We start from the raw sequence: 19694 nt of genomic DNA, 5'->3' as shown, positions 1-19694 counted from the left end.
TGTTACTAATTTGGTTGGCCCAATCTATATGTAGATTAAAGTCACCCATGATGACTGCTGGGCCCTTATTGCACGCTTCTTTAATTTCCCTTTTAATGCCATCCCCAACCTCCGCCTTACTGTTTGGAGGTCTATAAACCACTCACACTAACGTTTTTTTCCCCTTAGTATTTCTCAATTCTACCCATACAGATTCCACCTCATCAGAGCTAATATCCTTCATTACAATTGTGTTAATCCCTTCTTTAACCAGTAATGCTACCCCACCTCCCTTTCCTTTTTGCCTATCTTTCCTGAATATCGAATACCCCTGGATGTTGAGTTCCCAGTCCTGGCCTTCCTTGAGCCACGTTTCCGTAATCCCAACCAAATCGTATTTACTTCTATTTGCGCAGCCAATTCATCCACCTTATTACAAATGCTCCTCGCATTAAGACACAAAGCCTTCAGGCTTGTTTTTTTAACGCTCTTAGACCTATTAAAATTATTATTTACTGTGGCCATGTTTGATTTAAACCGTTGATTTCTCTGACTGCCACTTTTGTTTTTCTCCTTCCTATCTTTTGCTTTTATCCTTGTTTCCCTTTCCTCTGTCTCCCTGCTCAGGTTCCCAACCCCCTGCCATTTTATTTTAAACCCTCCCCCACAGCACTAGCAAACACTCCCCCTAGGACATCGGTTCCAGCCCTGCCCAGGTGCAAACCGTCCGGTTTGAACTGGTCCCACCTCCCCCAGAACCGGTTCCAATGTCCCAGGAACTTGAATCCCTCCCCCTGGCACCATTCCTCTAGCCACGTATTCATCTGAAGTATCTTTCTATTTCTACTCTGAGTAGCACGTGGCACTGGTAGCAATCCTGAGATTACTACCTTTGAGGTCCTGTTTTTTAATTTATCTCCTAACTCCCTATATTCCGCTTTTAGGACCTCATCCCACTTTTTACCTATATCGTTGGTGCCTATATGCACCACGACAACTGGCTGTTCACCCTCCCCTTCCAAGATGTTCTGCAGCCGCTCGGAGACATCCTTGACCCTTGCACCAGGGAGGCAACACACCATCCTGGAGTCTCGTTTGCGGCCGCAGAAACGCCTATCTATTCCCCTTACAATTAAATCCCCTATTACTATAGCTCTACCCCTCTTTTTCCTCCCATCCTGTGCAGCAGAGCCACCCCTGGTGCCAGGAAGTTGGCTGCTGCTGCCTTCCTCTGATAAGCCATCCCCCCCAACAGTACTCAAAGTGGTGTATCTGTTGGAGAGGGGGATGGCCACAGGGGATCCCTGCACTACCTGCCTGCACCTAGTACTCTGCCTGTTGGTCACCCATTCCCTTTCTTCCTGTCCAACCTCTACCTGCGGTGTGTCCAACCCCGTAAATGTGATATTCACGATGTCCTGAGCATCGTGAATGCTCCAGTATGCATCCAATCGCAGCTCCAGTGCCGCAATGCAGTCTGTCAGTAGCTGCAGCTGGATTCACTTCCTGCACATGTAGTTGTCAGGGACACAGGAAGTGTCCCTGAGTTCCCACATACTGCAGGAGGAGCATACAATGGGCTGGGCTCTCCTGCCATGACTTACCCTTTAATTTAAATTAAATCAATCAATCCCACTAATTACACTACAGTTAACTGGTTTACCAACAGTCCCCGCTACACCAGAGACCTTAGTAACTATAAACCAGAGTTAAAGTTTAAAAAAGAGAGAAATACTCACCAACCAATCACTTACCTGCTTCCTAGTGACGTCACACTTTGATTACTTTTTACCTCTCTCCCCGCTGTTGAATTGGTTGGGCCTCGTTCACTGCCACCGGTTTTAAGCTGCCGCTGCTCCCACACAGGTCCGATGCTCTGGTCGGGCCTCGTTCACTGCCGCCGGTTTTAAGCTGCCGCTGCTCGCCTCACTGCTCCCATACAGGTCCGATGCTCTGGTCGGGCCTCGTTCACTGCCACCGGTTTTAAGCTGCCGCTGCTCGCCTCACTGCTCCCACACACATCCGATGAGATTGAGTCTGCCTCCACCACCCTTTCAGGCAGTGCATTCCAGATCTTAACCACTTGCTGTGTAAAAAAGTTTTTTCTTATGTCGCCTTTGGTTCTTTTGCCAATCACCTTAAATCTGTGTCCACTGGTTCTCGACCCTTCTGCCAATGGGAACAATTTCGCGCTCTCTACTCTGACCACAACCCTCATGATTTTGAACACCTCTATCAAATCTCCTGTCAATCTTTTCTTCTCCAAGGAGAACAACCCCAGCTTCTCCAGTCTATCCATGTACCTGAAGTCCCTCATTCCTGGAATCATTCTTGTAAATCTTTTCTGCACCCTCTCTAAGGCCTTCACATCCTTCCTAAAGTGTGGTGCTCAGAATTGGACACAGTACTCCAGTTGGGGCCAAACCAGTGTTTTATAGAGGTTCATCATAAATTCCACACTTTTGTACTCTATACCTCCATTTATGAAGCCCAGGATCCCGTAAGCCTTTTTAACTGCTTTCTCAACCTGCCCTGCCACCTTCAACAATTTGCGCACATATACCCCCAGGTCTCACTGTTCAATGCACCCCCTTTAGGATTGTACCATTTAGTTTATATGTCCTCTCCCCATTCCACCAAACTGTATCACATCACACTTTTCTGCATTAAATTTCATCTGCCACAGGTCCGCCCATTCCAGCAGCTTGTCTATGTCTTCCTGAAGTCTATCTCTCCTCCTCACTGTTCACTATATTTCCAAGTTTTGTGTCATCTGCAAATTTTGAAATTGTGCCCTGTACACTCATGTCCAAGTCATTAATATAAAATAATAGCAAAATACTTTGGATGCTGGAAATCTGAAATAACAACAGAAAATGCTGGAAATACTCAGCAGGCCAGGCAGCATCCGTGGGGAGAGAAACAGAGTTAATGTTTCAGGTCTGAAACGTTAACTCTGTTTCTCTCCCCACGGATGCTGCCTGGCCTGTTGAGTATTTCCAGCATTTTCTGTTGTTATTTCATTAATATAAAATGTACCCTTACGATTGAAATGCCTCCTGTTTAATGTGGGCACCCTCTGGAAATAGAATGAAACCATCCTTATTGACCACTGATGTTCGTCAATGACGGGCCATTTATCGGTGGCTAATTATCATTTACAATTACCGGCCCACTTTCATATCTGTTGGTTAATGTTGAGCCAAAAATTTGCGGCATCTCCTTCCGAGTTAATCGCTTTTTCGCTGATAAGTGCATTGCACCTACCATACAACACTCAACCTACAGGGGGCAGATTTGCGACTGAACAATATTATTGCTTCCGAGCTCACCCTGAGGTGTAATTTTCTTCTATTTTTAACCGGGAATGGGGCGGAACGCCGGGACAAACGATCACCAGCAGCTCCGTTGAACAAAAATTGTGCTTCCGAAATCTCTTGATATCGATTCCGCACGGATAAAGCGCATGCGCCTCTTCCATGTGCTATTCACAGCAGAAACCCTTTTGATAAGAAAGCTGCGGAGCCCGGACCTAACCAGCCACCCCACACCGTGAAGTGAGGGTGAGCTAATCCTGAAAACTGCCCACGCAACCTCATTGAATCTTCTTATCCGTTAAGAGTAACAACACGACAGCGACATGGAAACACCCCGGTTCTTTACTGTACGCTCAAATTCCACGGTTACCGAACGCGGATAAATTATGCAAACATCGCAAAGCATTTTGGGATACAGCCTAATACAAAAGCAAAATACTGCGGATGCTGGAAATCTGAAATAAAAACAGAAAATGGGATACAGCTGTTGCTCATTCTCAGGGCAGTGGCCTTCGCACTGCTCACCAAGAGGGGGGCGCCGTGGAGCACCAATGGCTGGGCCCGACTGCCAGGGGCTAGAAAAGCATTGGAGGCATTGGTTTTCGCTTTGGAGAGAGAGAGGGCAGCAAGTGGCAGGAGGCCCTCGCCACAAGTCTTCCGCACCATGTGGAGGGAGGTAGCGCAGCATGTCTCGGGCAGCACTGTGGTCCCCCGGACCCACACACAGTGCAGGAAGAAATTTAATGACCTCACTTGGGTGGTCAGGGTGAGTGAATGCTTCAATAAATGCTACATACCACCATTTGAGCCACAATCTTCACATACTGCCCAAAGTACCACCCCCCCCCCCCCCAGTAATCACCCAGTAACAATATCTACCAACACTCACCCTTGCACACAATGACAGTTATTCAACTATGGCAGGCACATCACCCAAACACATTGGGCACCAGGTGGTGGGTGCCGTGGCCACCAACGACGTTGACCCCCTTGGGGAGAACGGTATGTTCATCCCGACTTCTTCTTCTCACACCCCACTTCCCCCTCACCCCACAAGCGTTTCGCACTTTCCAGCTAATCATGCTGTATGCATGCATTTCTCCCTTCCTGCTCCCCTCCCCTCACCTTAATCCGACTCTGGTGCCTTTATGCTTTCAGATAATCAACAAGCACCTGAGCAGCCTGTCCCTGAGGGCATCGCAGAGATCGAGGTGGGAGAAGAGGAGGAGGAAGAACACACCGTGTCACTGCATGTCTCACCTGCAGACACCAGCTCAGATACTGGCACTACGCGTTCTTTAGAGGCTACTATAGTAGCGGGATCTGCACAGGGTGAGGCACCGGGGACGAGTGGGCTGCAGCAAGGCCAGGAGGAAAGGCTAGCTCAGGGGCCTGTTCCCCGGAGGGCGAGTTTACGCGTGAGTTCTGCTGCACAGGACACAGATGAGGACCTCGATGGAGAGGCATGCACATGGAGATGATTGTGCAATGGCAAGGGTCCCCGCGAGCCTCTCGGCAATGGTAAGCAGCGTGGCGGAGTCGACCTCCAACACTGCACAAGGCTCTGCACACACCATGGAGCCCAACATTTCCAGTCTGCAAAGGATGGTAGATTCCCAGAGAGACCATGGCGACCCAGACTGGGGTGATGAGCGATCTGGCAGCTTCCATTGCAGCACAGGCAGAAACGACGCAACGTCTTAGTAGTGTAATGCAGTCTATGCTTAGTGGCATCCAAGCTCAGACTGCCCTCATGCAGTTTCAACTTGATGTCACGCAAGCTCTGACTGCTGCCATCATGGCTGGGTCTACAACCGTCGACCGGGGCTTTCACGGTGTCGCAGCAGGCCAGCAATCTGTGCTCCAACAGATTGCTAGGGATGCTGAGGTTCTGCCCCAGGGGAGTGGCAGTGGGTCAGTGGAGCAGGAACCTGCTGTTCTCTCTCAGGATGACAGCAATCCTGCTCCCACCACTGCCACTCCGCCATTGCCATTGTCGCTGCCTGTCACCCAGCCACCCCATGCTGCCGCCCATGCTGAAGTGGTGCAGCCTACAGCTGGGCCTTCCAGGCCCAGAGCTGGTCGAGGGCGTCCTGCAAGAGCATCTGAAGTCTCCCGCACGGACACTCAGCAGCCTTCCACCAGCCCTGCTGCAGCCACTGGGCCAACACTTCATAGGAGCACCAGAGTAAGCAAAGGCACAGTAACGACAGGCACTAAGGGATTGCACAAGGGTGATAGTTAATATATTTGGTGTAAATATGTATTCATTGATTTTTGATAAATTTATTCATTCAGTTTGGATTCTTTTGTGGTGTGTCTCCTTTCAGCTTTGCACTGTGATATGGCCTGCGACAGGGATGGAATGATGGGGATGTGATGAGCAATGGGAATCTGGGGTTTAATTCATTCGAACCGCAGTCTGATGAGGCGGTCATGGACCGCCCTTCCGGAAGGTCAATTGAGTGGCTGCCTCCTCCCTCGCTCGTGTTCCTCCTCCTCATCCTCCTCTCCCTCCCCCTGAGGTGGTCCCGCAATCCCTGGTGGCAAGGGCTGGACCCTCATGATTGCCAAGTTGTGCAGCATGCAGCAGACCACCACAAAATGGGACACCTGCTCAGCCGAGTCCTGGAGGGCTCCTCCCGAGTGGTCTGCTCTATGATGTTCCTGGTGACGCTATGGCTCTCATTATATGAGTGCTGGTCAGGTGTGTTGGGGTTGCGGAGGGGAGTCATGAGCCAGGTGGAGAGCGGATACCACTTGTCTCCGAGCAGCCAGCCGTGAGCTTGACGTGGTGGCTGGAAGAGTGCTGGCACAAAGGTCTGGCGCAGGATGAAGGTATCGTGGCTGCTGCCAGGATAGTGGGCATTGACATTGAGGATTCGCTGTCTGTGGTTGCACATTAAGTGAGTGGTAGCCTTTGTGGTTACGGAAGATTTAAGGATTATTATGAGGTGCCTGCAAAGTCATGTGGGTGCAGTCAATGGCGCCCTGCACCATGGGGAATCCTGCTATCCTGGCAAAGCCACATGCACGCTCATCCTGCTTCTCTCTGGTGATGGGGAAGGAAATGTAGTCCCTTCTCCTACTGTAGAGAGCCTCTGTGACCTCCCGGATGCAGTGATGGACAGCGAACTGTGAGATGTTCGCTACGTCTCCTGTTGCAGACTGGAATGATCTGCTGGCAAAGAAATTGAGGGCCACGGTGACCTTAACTGCCACTGAGAGAGCCGTGGTCGTCCTGATCTGAGGCTGGAGATCTGGTTGCAGGAGGTGGCAGAGTTCTGTGACCACCTCCTTGGTGAAGCAAAGCCTTCTAATACACTGCTCCTCGCTTAATTGGAGGTAGAAGTGCTCTCGGAATACCCTTGCAGGGTAAGGCCTCCTGTTGAGAGCCCTGATGGACCTCCTCCTCCCTCTAGGCACATGTTCCAGTCTTTCTCGCTGCCTGCGCTCCCTCCGCCGTAGATCCTGGAGGGCGAGGTTGACGGCCAGTACAGCCCCCATTAATGTAACCAAGTGTAGCAGTTTGATTCTTTGAAGAATAAATGTAGCTACCTTTTAGTTGCCACAACATTCCTGATAGAAAAGAACCTCGACATTACTGAATGAAACTGTTGGAATGGGTGAAACTGACAAGAAACCACTGAAACTGCACTAAACAGACAGCTGCAAGTCATTACTGATGATCCCTTTAAATGACGTCCCTGGAGCCGGCTTCCTGGTGCTTCACGCCTGCTCTCCTTGTCGGTGTTTACTAGAGGCGCTAAGGTGGGTGGCAACAATAAATTTAGCAGATCGAGCAGTGTGAGTGTTGCACACTCACTGACGTCACGATCCACCTGGTGTTGACGTTCCCGGCGATAACTCTTCCCGGCGGTGTTACGGGGGCGGGATTTGGCGTGTGCCGCTGGATTCGCCTCGCCCCAGTGATACTGCTCTAGCGCCCCATTAGTGCCATCTTCTGGCGTTAACGGGAGGTGCTAAGGGGACAAATTTTTCCCCCAGTAGCATCTACATGAACAAGGTGGCCATTGTTGGAAAGCCTGGCCTAGATTTTCTGCTCAAATTATGCCAGCTCCAGGAATAACTGGACTTCCAACACATTCTGTCAGAAGTGACATTCGGGTGCATAATGCATATATGAGCAGGGCTATTATAGCTAGAGTAAAATGGCAGAAAAACCCAATTACGCCTTAACAATGTTGGGCCCAAGAAATACAAATATTCTGCCCCTCTTCTGCTGCCCTAGAAGCCACCAGACACGCAATCCCACCAAGCCCAGCCCAGCCTTTCTCCAGCTGCTCGCAGTCGGGCTGTTGAGTGGAGGCCAGGGAGCCTGTCAAAATAATTTAAATGACCTTGACCCGAAAAACTTAGCCGAGCTCAGGGGAACAACCCTGCGGTGGGTAAAAGTCCCGCCGAGTGGATGTTCCTGTTTTCTATCTAACAAGGATAACGTGCAGTTTATAAACAAAACCGCACTAGTCCCACCCTCTCCCTACTGTCAGTACTCTGTAACCTCTTCTGGTTCAATTAGAGTGCAGCATTTGCATTTTTGAAATTGCTTATTCTTTCATATATCAAATAGTGAAAAGAATTTTGGAATAAGCAGGCTGGTTCGAACCTTCACACTGCCCCTGACTGCTGCAGGTTTGGATGCACCGAGTGAGATTGAGCAGCTATTCAGGTTCTGGGCTACAGACAGGGGACGGCCCACCATTAGACCGTAGCAAGAATGGAACACTCGCACCTGCTCATGATGTACGAATGCTGTAGTGGCAGTGGCCCCTGATTTGAGGTGTCTGATTTATCTTTTCAATCTGGCTGAATATCTATTGATGAGTTTTTCAGCTGCCTGGGGAATGGAGCAGGAACTTACAGCAGCTGCAGCACAAATGTAGCATTTCATTCTATTGATGCAATGCCCTCAGTTACCCACAAACCCACCCTCTCACTCCCTCCCACTCTCACCCCCACTCCCTCACTCCCACCCCCTCACTCCCTCACTCCCACCCCCTCACTCCCACTCCCTCACACCCTCACTCCCACCCCCCTCACACCCTCCCACTCCCACCTTCTCACTCCCTCACCCCCTCACTCCCACCCCACACCCTCCCACTCACTCCCTCACACCTACCCCCTCACTCCCGCCCTCTCACTCCCTCACACCTCTCTCTCTCCCACACTCCCTCACGCTCACTCCCACCCTCTCACCCTCTCCCACACTCTCACACGTGCTCCCAGCTCTCTCCCTTGCTCCCTCACACTCACTCCCACCCTCTCACTCTCTCACACTCACTCCTACCCCACACTCCCTCACACTCACCCTCTCACTCCCTCACTCACCCACTCCCTCACAATCACTCCTACCCTCTCACTCCCTCACACTCTCACTCCTACCCTCACTCTCTCCTACCCTCTCACTCCTACTCTCTCACTCCCTCACACTCACTCCTACTCTCTCACTCACTCCTACCCCTTCTCACTCCCTCACACTCACTCCTACTCTCTCACTCCCTCACACCCACTCCTACCCTCTCACTCCCTCACACTCTCACTCGCTCCTACCCTCTCACTCCCACTCCTACTCTCTCACTCCTACCCTCTCACTCGCTCCTACCCTCACTCCCTTACACTCACTCCTACTCTCTCACTCCCTCGCTCACTCCTACTCTCTCACTCCCTCACACTCACTCCTACTCTCTCACTCCCTCACTCACTCCTACTCTCTCACTCCCTCACACTCACTCCTACTCTCACTCCCTCACTCCCTCCTACTCTCTCACTCCCTCACACTCACTCCTATTCTCACTCCCTCACTCACTCCTACCCTCACTCCCTCACACTCACTCCTACTCTCTCACTCCCTCACACTCACTCCTACTTTCTCACTCCCTCACACTCACTCCTACTCTCACTCCCTCACTCACTCCTACCCTCACACTCACTCCTACTCTCTCACTCCCTCACACTCACTCCTACTCTCACTCACTCCTACCCCCTCTCACTCCCTCGCACTCTCACTCACTCCTACTCTCTCTCCCTCACACTCACTCCCTCACTCACTCCTACCCTCACTCACTCCTACCCTCTCACTCCCTCGCACTCACACCTACTCTCTCACTCCCTCACACTCACTCCTACTCTCACTCCCTCACTCACTCCTACCCTCACTCACTCCTACCCCCTCACTCCCTCGCACTCACACTCACTCCTACTCTCTCACTCTCACTCCTACTCTCACTCCCTCACTCACTCCTACCCTCACTCCCTCACACTCACTCCTACTCTCTCACTCCCTCACTCACTCCTACCCTCACTCACTCCTACCCCCTCTCACTCCCTCGCACTCTCACACTCACTCCTACTCTCTCACTCCCTCACACTCACTCCTACTCTCACTCCCTCACTCACTCCTACCCTCACTCACTCCTACCCCCTCTCACTCCCTCGCACTCTCACACTCACTCCTACTCTCTCACTCCCTCACACTCACTCCTACTCTCACTCCCTCACTCACTCCTACCCTCACTCACTCCTACCCCCTCTCACTCCCTCGCACTCTCACACTCACTCCTACTCTCTCTCCCTCACTCACTCCTACTCTCTCACTTCTACTCTCACTCCCTCACTCACTCCTACCCTCACTCCCTGACACTCACTCCTACTCTCTCACTCCCTCACACTCACTCCTACTCTCACTCCCTCACTCACTCCTACACACTCACTCCTACTCTCACTCCCTCACACTCACTCCTACTCTCACTCCCTCACTCACTCCTACCCCTCACTCCCTCGCACTCTCACACTCACTCCTACTCTCTCACTCCCTCACACTCACTCCTACTCTCACTCCCTCACTCACTCCTACCCTCACTCCCTCACACTCACTCCTACCCCCTCACTCCCTCGCACTCTCACACTCACTCCTACTCTCTCACTCCCTCCTACCCTCTCACTCACTCCTACCCTCTCCCTCACACTCACTCCTACTCTCTCACTCCCTCACACTCACTCCCGGTTCAGGATTATTTGGTCATTTTACCACAGAGAATACTTGGATAAAAGCAGTTTTTAATACACATTCTGAGCAAAAGTTGCCTAAAAGGTTTGATCTTTCTGGGACAAGCTCGTGCTGACTACTGAGAGGGGATTTAAATGCGGGGTGTGCAGCTCTTTTGCACAGATCCTAATCAATAGCCAATGTGTTACCAGTGTCTGGCCATCATCCCGCACATCCCTTGGTGTCCTTAAACCCTTTCAATCATAGAATCATAGAATCGCACAGCACAGGAGGAGGCCATTCAGCCCATCGAGTCTGCACCGGCTCTTTTGAAGACCAATCCAGTTAGTCCCACTCCCTGGCTCTTTCCGATATCCCTGCAATGTTTTCTCATTCAAATATTTATCCAATTCCCTTTTGAAGGCTACTATTGAATCTGTATCTACCACCCTATCAGGCAGTGCATTCCAAATCCTAACCACTCGTTGTGTAAAAATGTTTTTTCTCATGTTGACCCTGGTTCTTTTGCCAATCACCTTAAATCTGTGCCCTCTGATTACCGACCCTTCAGCCATTGGAAACAGTTTCTCTGTTTACTCTATCTAAACCCTTCATGATTTTAAACACCTCTATCAAATCTCCTCTTGGCCTTCTCTGCTCCAAGGAGAACAACCCAGCTTCTCCAATCTATCCATGTAACTGTAATCCCTCATCCCTGTCTGTAACCTCTCCAAAGCCTTTACGTCCTTCCTAAAGTGTGGTGCCCAGAATTGGACACAATATTCCAGCTGGGACCGAACTAGTGTTTTATATAGGTTTAGCATAACTTCCTAGCTTTTGTACTCTGTGCCTCTATTTATAAAGCCCAGGATCCCACATACTTTATTAACTGCTTTGTTAACCTGTCATGCCACCTTGAAAGATTTGTGCACAAACACTCCCAGGTCACTCTCTCCTTGCACCCCTTTTGAAATTGTACCATTTAGCTTGCAACCTTGTTCAGCAAGAGTCTCTGGGGCTCAAAGCAATATCTGTATCGCATCGGAGGTTGGAGGACTGTGGACATATTTTCTGTATCCCACACTTGGGCAACCTGAGTTGGACATATATCGCCGTTCCTTCATCGTTATTGGGTCAAAATCCTGGAATTCCCTCCCTAACAGCACTGTGGGAGTACCTTCACCACACGGACTGCAGCGGTTCAAGAAGGCAGCTCACCACCACTTTCTCAAGGGCAATACCGGCTCTGCCAGCGATGCCTATATCCTGAGAATTATTTTTTTTTATAAAGGCCGGGAATTTCCTCGGAGCTGCTCCCGTTCTGCTGCCTTTACTTCACCGGAAATGCAGACAAGTGAGTGGTGACGGAACGGGAGCAGCTGGAAAGGAAATTCCCAGTCTTAAGTTGTAAAGCACACATTTAAAAAAAAAGATATTGATCGGAATCATGTTAAATAAACTGAGCTTTTCCCTTCATGGGCCGCATAGATAGATATCATGGAGCCTCGAGCCATGTATAAAGTTTAAATCAAATTAATCTGGATGTACCTTAAGCTGCGTAAACCAACAGGATTTGGTGCTCTAGGATTCAACAACTGAAAAAAGCTCTTTCCCAATCTGCAGGCTCACAAATTGCAAACAAAACAAACCAGCAAATAAGAAATAAGAGTTCAAATATCAATGCGTTACCTTGGCCCCAGAGTTGGACACCCCTGGGTTACTTAGTTACCAGAGAGGTATGAAAAATCTCTTCGCTTGTAAGGAGGATTCTCTCATCCCCGTTTCACTTGTACAAGAGTTGAAACTGTATTGCCATCATTCTATTAACGGCTGGTCCCCACAGTGATTCCTGCTTGTCCTCATCAACCTGCATCTTCAAATTTGGAAGCTTTCCTTATATAGGTTAATGATTACTTTGTAAATTCTAGTTAGCATCTGAATCTTATTAGAAAGATGTTAAAAACATGTTTTTTGTCTGTATTTACAATGCAAATCAAACATTTTGGAAACCAAAATGTAGGAGGAAATGTGTTGCAAACCTTAGAAGTTGTACGCCTTAAAACTGATCTGGCACTATACAATAAAGAAAAGACAAGGCCTGTCACTCATTTATTTTAACATTCTCATCCTTGTTTTCAAATCCCTCCATGGCCTCGCCCCTCCCTATCTCTGTAACCTCCTCCAGCCCTACAACCCTCCGAGATCTTTGCGTTCCTCCAATTCTGGCCTCTTACACATCCCCAATTTTAATCATTGCACCATTGGCGGCCGTGCCTTCAGCTGGCAAGGCCCTAAGCTCTGGAATTCCCTCCCTAAACCTCTCCACCTCTCTTTCCTCCTTTAAGACACTCCTTAAAACCTACCACTGTGCTAATATCTCTATGTGGCTCGGTGCGCAAATTTGTTTGATAATCACTCCTGTGAAGCGCCTTGCGATGTTTTACTACATTAAAGGTGCTATATAAATGCAAGTTATTGTTGTTACTTTCACTAATGAACAACTCTAAGTTGTTAAGGTGGTGGTTTCCAATTTACTCCTCACCATTTGAATGGTCTGCAGCACATGGCTAGGTCTCTTGTACATGTCATGTTGTCTCACCCATTATATGTTGAATACCTGATTTTCAAATATCAAAAGTCAGATGGTCTAGTTGTTAAGTCAAAGATTTCAGTATTAAAGGACAGTTTTAGTCTTGAGACATCCAGGCAGACAATTGTATAAGACTGTGCTGTACCTGCAATTGGTGGGCCAAATGTCATTGGTATGGACATCAGCCCAAGAAGGAATCCTATAACCTGGGATACATTCTCTGAACCCACAAACTCAAAGGCAGTGGGGGCCATGATTGAGATGAAGCATCCGTCAAATAAACCCACGAAAAGGCAGACAGAAACGAGACTGCCAAAGCCTTGGCACAGTGGAATCATCATGGACATCAGGCCGATCACAAAGAATGAGGCCACCTAAAGGAAATTGCTACTACTCTTTGAAGATCGGCTTTTAAAAATCAGGACCCAGGCACTAAGATGCAGTCAGGCTGCAAGAGTAAACCTCAGGGACACTTTGTGCTTTTATATCGAGTAGAAGGTCCACCGTGTATGTGTTTTCTTGATTTATTTCTGTAATAGTACACAAATGCATGGCTATGAGCTTCCCGTCTTTCTGCAAGACATGTTGAATACTCTTTATTCCAGTCCTCCTCAGGTCCCCTTTGACCTCTTCCTCCGTTCCATTGATGACTATCTGTGCCGATTCCTGCTCTCGCCCTTATCTAGAGAATCTCATTAATTATGCTTCCAATTCCCACCCCTCCCGTACCATTACCTGCTCTGTCTCTGACTCTTCCCTTCGCTTACTGGACTTCTCTATCACGAGGCTGGGCTTTCCACCAACTCTTAAAACTGCCTCAATTACACTTCTTCCCACCCTGCTTCCTGTAAGGACTCCATTCTCTTCTCCCAGTTTCTCTGTCTCATCTGTTCTTACGATGCTACCTTCCACACCAGAGCTGTGGGAGACAGGACCCTCGACCAAGTCCGTCCCATTTCCTGAGCTTCTGCCCTCCCCCCACAAAACCATGATATGGGTCCCCTTGTTCCTCACCAGCCTCCACAATCAACAGATCATTCTCTAGACTATTGGGCCAGTGATTTATCCGTTTTTATGCTACCATCTCGACCTGGCTATCTCCCACCCCATCAGCTCCGTGACTCAAATAGGTCACTTATTTCTTTGATTTCTCTCATTCTGCCTATTGGTTCTTGCTATTATCACATCTGCCATTTAACCATCTCCTCTTCTTGTATGCGTCTGTGCCTTCCCCTCGTCCCCTTGTTCTGTTCCATTTTAAATACTGTCCATCTGTAATTGAGTTCTGATGAAGGATCCATACCTGGAGCATTAACTTCTCTGCTGTCTGACCTGCTGAGTCTTTCCAGCATTTCGTGTTCTTGTTTCCGATTTCCAGCATTGGCAGTATTTTGTTTGCAAAGGTTAGAGACTTGTCCTTCCTGTGAGCGTCTGTCCCACATTCTGCCAGGGGTTACGCAGAAACCGTAGTTTGGTGTTGGCACCAGTGACAGACCTGACTGCACAGTATGGTCACTCCCAGTTTATTGCTGCACTATTTACAGTGCGTTAGCCACTCAGAAATGCATATTTATTGAGAGAATTGGACTCGAATAGATCGAACCTGTGGAAACCCCTGAATATATATGTAGCACCCCCAGTGCAAACCTGGAACTTGCTCCCCCATAAGGCTGTGGATGCTGGTGCTCAATTAAAATTTTCACGGCTGAGATTGATAAGATTATTGTTGGGTAAGGGTATCAAGGGATACAGATAAAAGGCAAGTAAATGGGGTTGAGGTACAGATCAGCCATGATCTAACCGAATGGCGGAACAGGATCGAGGGGCTGAATGGCCTCCTCCTGCTCTTGGGTGCCACCCTGCATGTGACTGGGGGCCTACATTCCAATCTCCCTGGAAAACGGTTGCCCAGGGTGGAGGTGAGATCTGTAACCTGACCCTATCGAGCTGTCTCGGGGTCAGGAGGTTAAGGGCGCCAGCACCTGATAATCGTCACACTCTGGGACATTGCAGAATGATTGAGAGGCCGATTGATCTGGTAAGTTTAATTGCAACATGAAAATACAGAGCATCACTGTCCTGTTAAGGCTCTGACCGAGGTAACTTGTCCCAATTGATCCCACAACTTTTATAGGGAGAGACTGGGACCACCGAGGCTGTTGGAAACATGTTTACAGACAAAGCCATACATCTTTATATATTGCGTGCAGCCCAGAACTCCAGCCTCTCAACATTTGCTTGTACTTTTTTCTCCATCTCTTTAAGAACAGCAGTGAAAGAACATTTAGTGAAGGTGGTCAATGCAGCCTGCACCCCACACGGGTCTAAACCCCACACACTCGCTCTCTATAAACAGAATGGGGTTGCAACAACTCAATATATTCCTGAATGAAAACAAAACCTTCAAATGAATCCAACAAAACAGTAGTTGGTGCGAGTATGTTGTAGTTGATGCAGCTAGTGTAAACACACCAACATCCGTGAGCATATTCACATCCTGCCTCAGGCTTCACGTAGTCACACAGAACCGGTTTATTCACTGGACATGTGGTTTCTGCACAATAAAGGTCTCGCTAACTGGAAGGTCACAGTTCATCAGCCCAGATCCTGCTCTCTCTAAGGTCACAGTTCATTGGTCCAGGTCCCACTCTCTGGAAGGTCACAGTTCATTGGCCCACGTTCCACTCTCTGGAAGGTCACAGTTCATTGGCCCTGGTCACACTCTCTGGAAGGTCACAGTTCATTGGCCCAGGTCCCACTCTCTGAAGGTCACAGTTCATTGATCCAGGTCCCACTCTCTGGAAGGTCACAGTTCACTGGCCCAGGTCCCACTCTCTGGAAGGTCACAGTTCATTGGCCCAGGTCCCACTCTCTGGAAGGAGGATTGCAAATGTTACACCCTTGTTCAAAAAAGGAGTGAAGGATAAACCTGCCAATTACAGGCCAATCAGTTTAACGTCAGCGGTGGGAAAGCTTTTAGAAACAATAATCCAGGAGAAAATTAACAGCCACTTAGATATGTATGGACTAATAAAGCATGGATTTGTTAAGGGCAAATCATGTTTGACTAACTTGATTGAGTTTTTTGATGAGGTAACAGAGAGGGTGGATGAGGGCAGTACAGTTGATGTTTCAAAAGGCATTTGATAAGGTACCACCTATTAGGCTTATTAGCAAAGTTGAAATATAATGGGCAGTAACATGGATACAAAATTGGCTAAGGGATAGAAAACAGAGAATTGTGGTAAATGACTGTTTTTCAGACTGGAGGGAGGTATACAGTGGTGTTTCCCAAGGTTCCGTATTAGGATCACTGCTGGTTTTGATATACAATAATGACTTGGACTTGGGGGTACAGGGCACAATTTTGAAATTTGCAGATGACACAAAACTTGGAAGTGTAGTAAACAGTGTGGAAGAAAGTAATAGACTTCAAGAGGGCGTAGACAGCCTGGTGGAATGGGCGGACATGTGGCAGATTAAATTCAACGAAGAGAAGTTTTGGTAGGAGGAATGAGGAGAGCCCATACACACTAAATGGTACAATTTTAAAGGGGGTACAAGAAGAGAGAGACCTGGGGGTGTTTGTGCACAAATCTTTGAAGGTGGCAGGACAAGTTAACAAGGCAGTTAATAAAGCATATGGGATCCTGGGCTTTATAAATAGAGGCTTAGAGTACAAAAGCCAGGAAGTTGTGCTAAACCTATATAAAACACTAGTTCAGCTCCAGCTGGAGTATTGTGTCCAATTCTGGGCACCACACTTTAGGAAGGACATGAAGGCTTTGGAAGTGTACAGAAGAGATTTACTGGTTCCAGGGATGAGGGATTACAGTTATGTGGAGAGACTGGAGATGCTGGGCTTGTTCTCCTTGGAGCAGAGAAGATTTGATAGAGGTGTTTAAAATCATTAAGGGTTTAGATAGAGTAAATAAAGAGAAACTGTTTCCAATGGTTGAAGGGTCGATAACCAGAGAGCACAGATTTAAGGTGATTGGCAAAAGAACCAGGGTCGACATGAGGAAAAACTTTTTTATGCAACGAGTGGTTAGGTTTTGGAACGTACTGCCTGATAGGTTGGTGGATACAGATTCAATAGTAGCCTTCACCAGGGAATTGGATAAATACTTGAAGGAGAAAAAATTGCAGGGATATGGGGAAAGAACAGGGGGAGTGGGACTAACTGAATTGCTCATTGAAAGAGCCGGCGCAGACTCGATGGGCTGAATGGCCTCCTTCTGTGCTGTACTATTCCATGATTCTAGTTCATTGGTCCAGATCCCACTCTCTGTGAGGTCACAGTTCATATTCAGGCATCAGTCTCTGTAGAGTGTTAAATGATGGCTATCCAGTTACCCCGCAGACCAGTGAACAGTATTTTCACATTGCTGATCACTGCTAGCGAGATGGTTTCAGTTTCCAGCACACGGCTCCCTCACGCACATTCCCGCATCTCCATTCCAGCTTTTGACTAAAATATTCCTTATCACAGTTAAAAACTTGCTGGGGTTGCAGGAGAAAGGGCCTGTGTCCGTACTTGCTGCCCTAGAGCTGGGCTATCCAGTTTTTTGAGTATCAGAATCCAATTGTTCAGCTGGAAAGATGTCGATAGCAGTTAATGGTGAAATGAGCCATTGCCAGACCAACACAATGGCCAAACAAGCGTCATCTCCAGTGGCCCGTCCATCCAGAGAGGCACTAAGCATCAGGAAGGTGATGGGCTGCCTGTCTGTGCTAAGCCCAAACATCTCCCCATCTCAACAGTGCATCACAGTGGCTGCTCCGAGTCCTGCACGTTCCCAGGTCCTGGCCAGAGCTGGGCTGTTTGATTCTCCCACTCATCAACCCCAAGTCCGGCCTGGGTCTTGCATAGGCCTGGGCCGAGAGCCTAGCAGAGAAAGGCTGCTTTTCTTCAGGGTGGCACTTTCACCCTCCGTCCAGTCAGCTAATACTGGATTCCATAAATCCCTCAGGCATCTGGCGGTGTTGGACCTAAGGAGGGAAGAAAGATGGAAAAGGATCAGCAACAAATAACCTGCTGTGCACTGTGGGCGATTCCAGTGCTGTGATGGGTACCTCAGTGTGAGCTTCACCTACCGGTGTCAGATATCGGCATTGTGTGTCCACTCCGGCCTCCTTTTGTCTGAATTCAGCAGGTTTTCCAGATTCTGTTCAACAGTTTGTACAGCTTTACCTAGAAACAGACACTCACAATAAGTACAGCTTCAGCCCAAATCCAATCAGGGGATCACTCCCGGTCAGGGGGGTTACTCTCGGTCGGGGGGGGGGGGTCACTCCCGGTCAAGGGGTCACTCCCGGTCGGGGGGGGGTCACTCCCAGTCAGGAGGGGTCACGCCCAGTCAGGAGGGGTCACGCCCAGTCAGGAGGGGTCACGCCCAGTCAGGAGGGGTCACGCCCAGTCAGGAGGGGTCACACCCGTTCAGGGGGTCACTTCCGGTCAGGGGTCACTCCCGGTCAGGGGGGTTACTCCCGGTCAGGAGGGGTCACTCCCGGTCAGGAGGGGTCACCCCCGGTCAGAGGGTCACTCCTGGTCAGGGGGGTCACTCCCGGGCAGCAGATCACTCCCGGTCAGGGAGTTAATAATTCATTAGAAAAAGGTGTAGTGCCAGAGGACTGGCGGATAGCTAACGTAATACCTACATTTAAGAAGGGGAATAGAACATGTCCAGGGAATTATAGACCAGTCAGCTTAACATTGGTGGTAGGAAAAATAATGGAATCCCTACTAAAGGTGAAATTAGAAGAACATCTAGAAACCAAAAACATAGTAATGAATAGTCAGCATGGATTTCAAATGGGAAAATCTTGCTTGACCAACCTCAATGAATTTCTTTGAAGAGGTGACAGAGAGAGTAGACAATGGTAATGCAGTAGCTGTAATTTATCTAGATTTTCATAAGGCCTTCGACAAGGTACCACATAATAGACTAATGAATAAGGTCAGAGAATGCGGAGTCGGGACAAGTAGCAGAATGGATAGTTGGCTGGCTTCAGGATGGAAAGCAGAGAGTGGGAGTAAAGGGTAGCTAATCACAGTGGCAGAAGGTGGGTAGTGGTGTTCCACAGGGATCAGTGCTGGGATCACTGTTGTTCACAATTTACATTAACGATTTAGACTTTGGAATCAAAAACACAATTTCTAAATTTGCAGATGACACCAAATTGGGGGGTGATTGTCAATACTGAGGAGGACTGCAACAAATTACAGGAGGATATTAATAAACTTGCAGAATGGGCGAATAATTGGCAAATGAAGTTCAACACAGATAAATGTGAGCTATTACATTTTGGTAGGAAGAATAGGGAGGTCACATCACTTGGAGGGTGCGCGTCTAGGAGGGGTAGAGGAACAAAGGGATCTTGGAGTACAAATACATAAATCACTAAAAGTTGCATCACAGCTTAGCAAGGCCATAAAAAAAGCAAGCCAAGCACACGGGTTTATTTCTAGAGGTATGGCCCTGAATTTCCGATCGGAGGCTTCCTGCGGGCGGATGCCTCCGATCGGAAAAATATCTACAAACTTACCTGCTGGTTCCGTAGATCCGTGGTTCCGAAATGCGCAGAGGCCTTGGTATCCCAGGGGCACGTGCAGTTTGCAAGCACCCCTGGGATCATGTGGGCCAGGTGAACCAATGAAAGAAGGGAATTCCCCTTCATACTTTTGACAGTTCCGTACGGACAGAACTGTCAAAGGTATGAATGGGGATCACATTTAAAAACACACTAAAACAGTAAATAAATTTAAAAGAACATTACATAATTAAAATTAATTAAAATG

The 19694-nt window shown here is 48.5% G+C and overlaps 1 protein-coding gene and 1 non-coding gene across 3 annotated transcripts in view; both read right to left on the bottom strand.

Moving 5' to 3' along the window:
- Nucleotides 1–3352: 3352 nt before the first annotated feature.
- On the bottom strand, nucleotides 3353–3487 carry LOC147110707 (U11 spliceosomal RNA). The gene has a single exon (XR_015080147.1). It is a non-coding gene; the product is annotated as a U11 spliceosomal RNA (small nuclear RNA).
- An 11435-nt stretch (nucleotides 3488–14922) lies between these two features.
- The window catches only part of LOC147110706 (ankyrin repeat and SAM domain-containing protein 3-like), a 43656-nt gene continuing 38884 nt past the window's right edge, over nucleotides 14923–19694 (bottom strand). For both annotated transcript variants that reach the window (XM_086000925.1, XM_086000926.1), the window contains 2 exons: nucleotides 17990–18086; nucleotides 14923–17884 (listed from right to left, as the gene is read on the bottom strand). In XM_086000925.1, coding sequence (XP_085857051.1) covers nucleotides 17995–18086 — 92 coding nt within the window. In that variant the 3' untranslated portion in view covers nucleotides 14923–17884; nucleotides 17990–17994. The remainder of the gene's footprint in view (nucleotides 17885–17989; nucleotides 18087–19694) is intronic.

This window comes from Somniosus microcephalus, chromosome 11 (assembly GCF_052327205.1).
Source record: "Somniosus microcephalus isolate GS21.2 chromosome 11, FLI_Smic_1.0, whole genome shotgun sequence".
NCBI classification, from domain to species: domain Eukaryota; kingdom Metazoa; phylum Chordata; class Chondrichthyes; order Squaliformes; family Somniosidae; genus Somniosus; species Somniosus microcephalus.
Note: the sequence above shows the minus strand (reverse complement) of the source record. Positions and strands in the feature narration are given on the sequence as shown.